The sequence below is a fragment of the Aquarana catesbeiana genome, linkage group LG12 (genome assembly GCF_042186555.1).
Source record: "Aquarana catesbeiana isolate 2022-GZ linkage group LG12, ASM4218655v1, whole genome shotgun sequence".
NCBI lineage: Eukaryota > Metazoa > Chordata > Amphibia > Anura > Ranidae > Aquarana > Aquarana catesbeiana.
The window spans coordinates 43621523-43628078 of NC_133335.1; the positions used below are offsets into that span (position 1 = coordinate 43621523).

Genomic DNA, 6556 nt, shown 5'->3' on the forward strand with positions numbered 1-6556 from the left:
ATTTTAGTTGTTTTTTTTATATCTCCCTTAAACTGTATCGATTTTTTTATTACTATTATATTATGGCGACTGTAATCGGGAAGCTGGAACAAACTGCCTGCTGTAAAGTGCTGTGCAAACTGTTGGCGCTATATAAATCCTGTATAATAATAATAATATAAAAGGTGGGTGTGAACACCCAAAACTACCAAGTGGACATGAACAGAGTCGGAATCTCACTGTTTAAGTATCTAAAGCTTTGGATTGTAAGCATTTATGAGCAGGGCCCTCTTAACCATCTTGTATTTTATTGTATTGCAACTGTACTGTCTCCCTTTATATTGTAAAGAGCTGTTGGTGCTATATGAATCCTGTATAATAATAATAATAAAAAGAAGATAGGAGCACACACAGCTCAACAGGCTTCATTTATAACTTAAATATCACTTATGAGTTCACTGACAAAAAGCAAACCAATTCCAGTATAACCTAGGATGTGTTTATTAACACTCTTCTGGGTTTATTCGGTAACAAGGCAGTATAATTATGATGTGTAAAATATAACACAAAGGAACCAATCAGAAATCAGCTTTGCTAGACATGATTGAATTAAATTGAAATGTTAATAGTTAGATTCCTGCAGTTTGTACATGACTGCTCTTTGTGCTGCCTAATGGAAAGAACTTTAGGGCTTGTTCACACAATGTTCATTGAGCTGCGTTGTTCTGCATAGATCAACGAAGGATCAATTCGGGGGGGCAACCAGAAAATAATTATTTTCTATGTGGCCTGTTCACATTATATATGTGCCGCGGTGTGTGCTGCGAAAAATGAAACATGTATGTATTTTTATGCAAAGGAACTCATGGTGCATGGAGCTGAATAAAGTGTAATTTTGTTACACTTCAATAGAGTTTAAAAGAAAATTAGACCGTATAGAGCTGTCTCTGTTATAATATCCTGAGTTTACTTATATTTTGTTCAGATACCACTATCTAGTGTTCATATGTAAGCTATTTTGTTTGAACAACATTTTCTGTGAAGTTATCATTTCATTGTATGTCGCATACCACTAAATAAAAAAAAAAAAAAAAAAAAAAAAGAAAATTAGACAACACATCACATGACCCCTACACAACGCACACCCGCGCGAACGCACTTAAGTGTGTGAGCTGGTATGAATAAGCCTAATGATGGTCATAAAAACAAACATAAAAAAGGAGCAAGAAATATCTGGTGGTTTTGTTGTAAATATTTTCCACAATGCTGAGAAAGAAATAACCAATAAAGAATTGCTTCCTTATCTCCACAGAAAATGCAACAAGTATTTTAATGAATAAATAAATAATAAATCAAAACATTAATTGCCGTAACAAGTTGTGGTGGTTTGGGGTGAATCTTTACAACAGCAGCCAAACCACCTTTAGTTAAAACAGAACAAACAATTATTAAAAAGGCAGTGCAAGAAACGATGGCAGTAAGGCAGGATCAAGTAACCCATAGCAACTATGTTTCATCAGTATAGTGGCGCAAGAACAGGGACAGATGATCTGATTGGTTACTAAGTACATTTTATGGCACTTTGAACACTGTCCTTACATAAATACCACTGCTCATATATATTTGTGTGTGCAATTTTATCATCATCAAGATAAAGATACATAATATTCAAAAATCGCATCATTTATTTGCTATCTTCATTGTGTGAAAATGCAAAAAAAAAGAGAAACAGGATGTCACTATAGAATTAACATTGACTAAGCATACAAAAAAAAAGCATTCCAAATCCAAAAACAAATCATGCTTGGTTATCCAATAAATATAGTGCAAAAAAAATGCTTGTCAAACAGGGCTGCAGCCTTCAAAAACATGCTTAGTTAATGATTTCCACACAAAAAAATAGGTGCCAAAGAACCTTTGAGATAAGATACAGAAGAAGGGTCTGTAAATCATGCAAATCCCAAACCCCATTTTATAAGAGAAGGGGGGAAAGAAAAAAGAACAGACTGCAACCCATCACTATATAAAATAAATCAGTAATTGACTGCACAGGGATGGGGGATGCAGTGCAGACAGGTACCCATCAAAAACAGTTAGCAGCTTTATTTAAAAAGAAAAAAAAATACATTCAGTCCAACTGGGTATTCATTTTGGCACTCCCCATGCACAGCCAAGTCAAGAGAAGATCCATGCAGCGCTTTCTTTGTAGCTTCCATAAAGTCCAAGATATGAAAGCCCCCCATGTGGTCTTCAGTAGAGCAAGGACCCCCATCCATCCTTCAGTAGAGCCCCAAGATCACAGCTCCCACGTCCTTAGATGGCCTCCTATCCTTCACCAAGAAGTTAATCATACTTTCAGACCTGATGAGCAAGTTGCAGCCCAGGAAGAAAATCCCAAAGATAACGGTGAGGGAGAGGACACAGAGCACGGCAATCTGCACCACCCTAGTGATGAAGATGCTTCTCTCATCAGGACTGAGGACCAAAGAGCCACCACCATCGTTGGTGATCACAGCCCGGCTACCATTGCAGCATTCCATCAAGGAGCCAAGACCCTGCGAGGAATTATTGTAAGCTCCTTGGTCCAGCACTGTCTGGTTAAAGAAAGTCCCGTTCATCTCTGTAGGTAAAAGTTGGACAAGTGGTGGCACAGCTCGTTAGGACAATACCCAAGACGTTGGGACCATCTCCAGTGCTTGAGAAGCTGTAGAAGACTTTCTCCTTCTCATATAAGAGGAAAGACCACCATAGGCATTCAAAACGTCCTTTGCAAAGTCTTGCTGGTTCTTCTCATCCCCCCTAAACTCCTCTATAGCAATTCGGTCTGTTCTGGAGGTGATTGTAAGCTGGATGGTTTTATATACTGCTGGGAGAAACCATTAGCCCAGCAGGCGTGGGGAGGTGCTGATGGACTGAAGTTGACACTTCAATCTTACAAGAAGCTCTTCATGCTTCACAGTCCAGCAAGCTGGCTATGTCCTGGCTTCAGGAGCGGTGGGGGTGATCACAGGACTGATTTAACCCTTAGCTCACAAGAAAACCTTCAGTAAGTGCTAGCAGTAGCTCTGTAATGGGATTGCATATGTGTAGATCTATAGCATTACAGCAACAGTTCATTGCACGCTTTATAGACCGTAGCGCAGTACGCTCAGGAACTTTGAAGTCTTGCAGGTGACATGGATGTGGCTTCCATACACGTGTCGTGTCGTCTGCAGAGCTGGGGATTGCTTCTCGTACAATTCCTCCACTCTACAATCCTACTTTCAGCTTTTGTGGACATATTTCGGATTTCTTCCTCGCAGAAATAAATGGGATGGGATGCTGCGTTGTGTAGATGACATTCAGAGCAGAACACACACAGTAATTAACGGGATCAGGCTGAAGGTTCAGCACATCGGACTTGTTGTCTGGGCATTTATTCTATAGAACTAGCAATCAGATCTCAGACTTTTCATAGAGGAAAAAAACATTACTCTGATAACATTGCATTGAAACTCCCTGCACAAGGGATTTTCCTTCATCACAGAGTGTATAGTTCTAGTCATCATCATCCTTCCCCACATCATGATCCTTATACAGTAGGTGATCATAGTCTGTTCCAGCAACCATCACCATCAATGTTGTGTTGAACGAGTGATCGTTTCTTATGCGCGACTGCGTCACTTTTGCGCATGGCAAACAAGATATTTGGGGGGCACGCCCTAAAAGATGCATTAAAGCTGGTGCAGCCATAAGACCATACAGCAGAGCAAAATATTACAGCGCACCAGTGGCGTCGCTAGGGGGTGGCTTTTGGGGCTATAGCCCCGAATCTGGGGCCCATAGCCCCAAGTCTCTGCAGGGGTCCCCAAGGGGAGCGGAGGTTCTCTGGGGACCCTGATGCAAGGGGGAGGCTCTCTCGGGACCCTGATTTCAAATGGAAGGCTCTCTGGGGACCCTGATTTTAAGGGGGAGGCTCTCTGGGGACCATGATTTAAGGGGGGGGGCTCTCTGGGGACCCTGATGTAAGAGGGGGCTCTCTGGGGACCCTGATGTAAGAGGGGGCTCTCTGGGGACCCTGATGTAAGTGGGAGGCTCTCTGGGGACCCTGATGTAAGTGGGAGGCTCTCTGGGAATATATATACACACACACACACACACACACACATATATTACTGTATATACATGTGTATGCCCGCCCAAGCCTATGACTTTCATTACTACGCAGCTATGGGCTCTAGCCCCAGATCTTTTGTAGACCTAGCAAAGCCCCTGCAGCGCACACATGCAAAAAAGACATTTACCTCCAGCAGGGCTAGTTTAAAACACCTAGACATTTTAAAGAAAATCATGGGGTACTTTGTCGCAGTAAATGGGCTTAGCACCGTATAGCAATATGGTGTGACCAAATCACCATATTTTTTGATAATATTTTCTTTAAAATGTCTAGGTGTTTTAAACTAGCCCTGCTGGAGATAAATGTCTTTTTTGCATGTGTGCGCTGTAATATTTTGCTCCACTTTTGCGCATGGCGACACACAGCTCATACAGATTTGGAGGGAAGGGAGTCGAAGTGAACATGTTTTCACAAAATATTTAATTAAAGTGATACTAAAGGTCATTTTTTTTTTTGGTGTTAAAACAAAAAAGATGTTATACTTACTTGCTCTGTGCTACAGTATTGCACTGAGCGGTCTCCTAGCTCCTCTTTGGTCATCCCCCGCCAGCGTTTTCCTCCGAGTGCCTCCTTAGCAAGTTGTGATCCATAACTAGAACCTTCAGGGCCCCGATGCAAGAAACCATGAAGGCCCCCCCCCAGCCCCCCTCCCCCTCCCATTCGAGCCCTGGGCTTCCAATTCTGGGAGGGTGCCCATGCACATCCTCACAGAACCCTGCCTCCCATGTGCTTCCTGGGGCGCACATCCAGCACACTCTGCGACTGCTGTGTCCTTCGTGCCGCCTATCAGTGCCATCTATCAGTGCCACCTATCAGTGCTCATCAATGCCACCTATCAGTGATGCCCATCAGTGCCGTCTATCAGTGCCACCAATCAGTGCTCTTAAATGATGCTTAGCAGTGCGACCAGATCCTGGCATTCTGCCACTGCTAGGGACCCCATCAGGGTTGCTTGGGCTTAGGGCTCTGAGCTGGGAGCATCTCTCATACAGGCCAGAGCCTGCACTGACAGTTTCCCCTCCCTGCTCTCTCACACGGATGGGAGAGAAGAGAGCAGATCTGCTCCTTCCCCTCCCGTCCCTCTCTTCCTGTGTGTGCACGCGGGAAGCGTAAAGCCCAGTAGCGGAATGATCAAATTCAGCTGCTTAGCTTCACATTTGCTGCATTCTATTTATTAAAGTATAATTGGCAGCACAGTGGCTAGGTGGTTAGCACTTCTGCGTAGCAGCACTAGGGTTGCCAGTTCAAATCTCACAGAGTACAGGAATTTATCGGCTCATAAGATTTCCAGCTGGATGAGCAGCCCCTTTTTTTGCACTTGATGAATGAAATGTAATAAAATGCTTTCAATGGTATACCTAACAGACCAAAAGGGAGCAAACGTGTATTAGCATGTGTTAAAGGTTTTGTTTGGCTGGGAGTCAAAGTATAAATACTTAACTTATTCCTCGCTCCCTCAGCAGCTGGCGACCTTCTTTGCTGTCCAGTGCTCCGGAATGTCAGCAGGCCCCTTTCTATCTTCCTATACAACGCAGGACTGCTGTTCCTGCATTGTATGTTATGACATAAGAGAGATGCGATAAGCCAGGCAGAAAAGTGAAGCCACTGCAGGGGATCAGTCGCACCGGAAGGAGGAGCGAGGAATAAGGTAAGCATTTGTATGTATTCCTTTCCACCCTAGCCAAACCAGAATTTAACCTATGCACTTGCAAGGGGGACCCCACTGCATCAGTAACTTTTAACTAGACATGTGCAATTTGTTTCGGTCTGAATGTAAATTTGGACAAATTTTTGGTTATTGTATCCGAATTTCCGAATGAAATAGTAATACATTTTGTACGTGCCTGTTCAATGTCACCCTTGCTTGGGCAAACCATGGCTTGTTATACCCTCTTGAAACGTAAAAATATTGAAACAGAAATAGTAACAAATTTCATTGAAATTTGTTTTGTTTATTTGTTTTCTAACAAATTCCAAATATTAGGAATAATTTGAATTCGGATGAATTTGAAGCAAGCAATAGAAAAGTCCGAAAAAAACAGCGTGAAAAAAAATGGCATGGGGATTTGGGTCCCCCCCAAAATCCATGCCTGACCCTTATCCGAGCATGCAGCCTGGCAGGTCAGGAAAAGGGACGGGACGGTGCTTTGGGCCTCTTCCCCACAACCCTGGGCTGTGGTTGTGCGGGTCGGAGGGCGGGGGGCTTCGAAATCTGGAAGCCTCCTTTAACAAGGGGGCCCCCAGCTCCTCCCCCCTTTGTGAATGAGTATGGGATACATCATACCCCTACCCATTCACCTAAAAAGTGTAAAAAATGAATAAAGACAGTATACGAGTTTTTGACAATTCCTTTATTAAAAAATAAAAAGCAATGTCCCCCGTCGCCTGCCGCACCGCCACACCTTAAAAAAAAGAAAAACC

General features: G+C 43.1%; 1 protein-coding gene across 1 annotated transcript; it reads right to left on the reverse strand.

Annotated features, from left to right (window-relative positions):
- Window positions 1–1290: 1290 nt before the first annotated feature.
- RPRML (reprimo like) lies at window positions 1291–2948 on the reverse strand. Its single transcript, XM_073607657.1, has one exon. The coding sequence runs from the start codon at window positions 2595–2597 to the stop codon at window positions 2259–2261; it is 339 nt and encodes a 112-aa protein (XP_073463758.1). The 5' UTR covers window positions 2598–2948; the 3' UTR covers window positions 1291–2258.
- Window positions 2949–6556: the final 3608 nt, after the last annotated feature.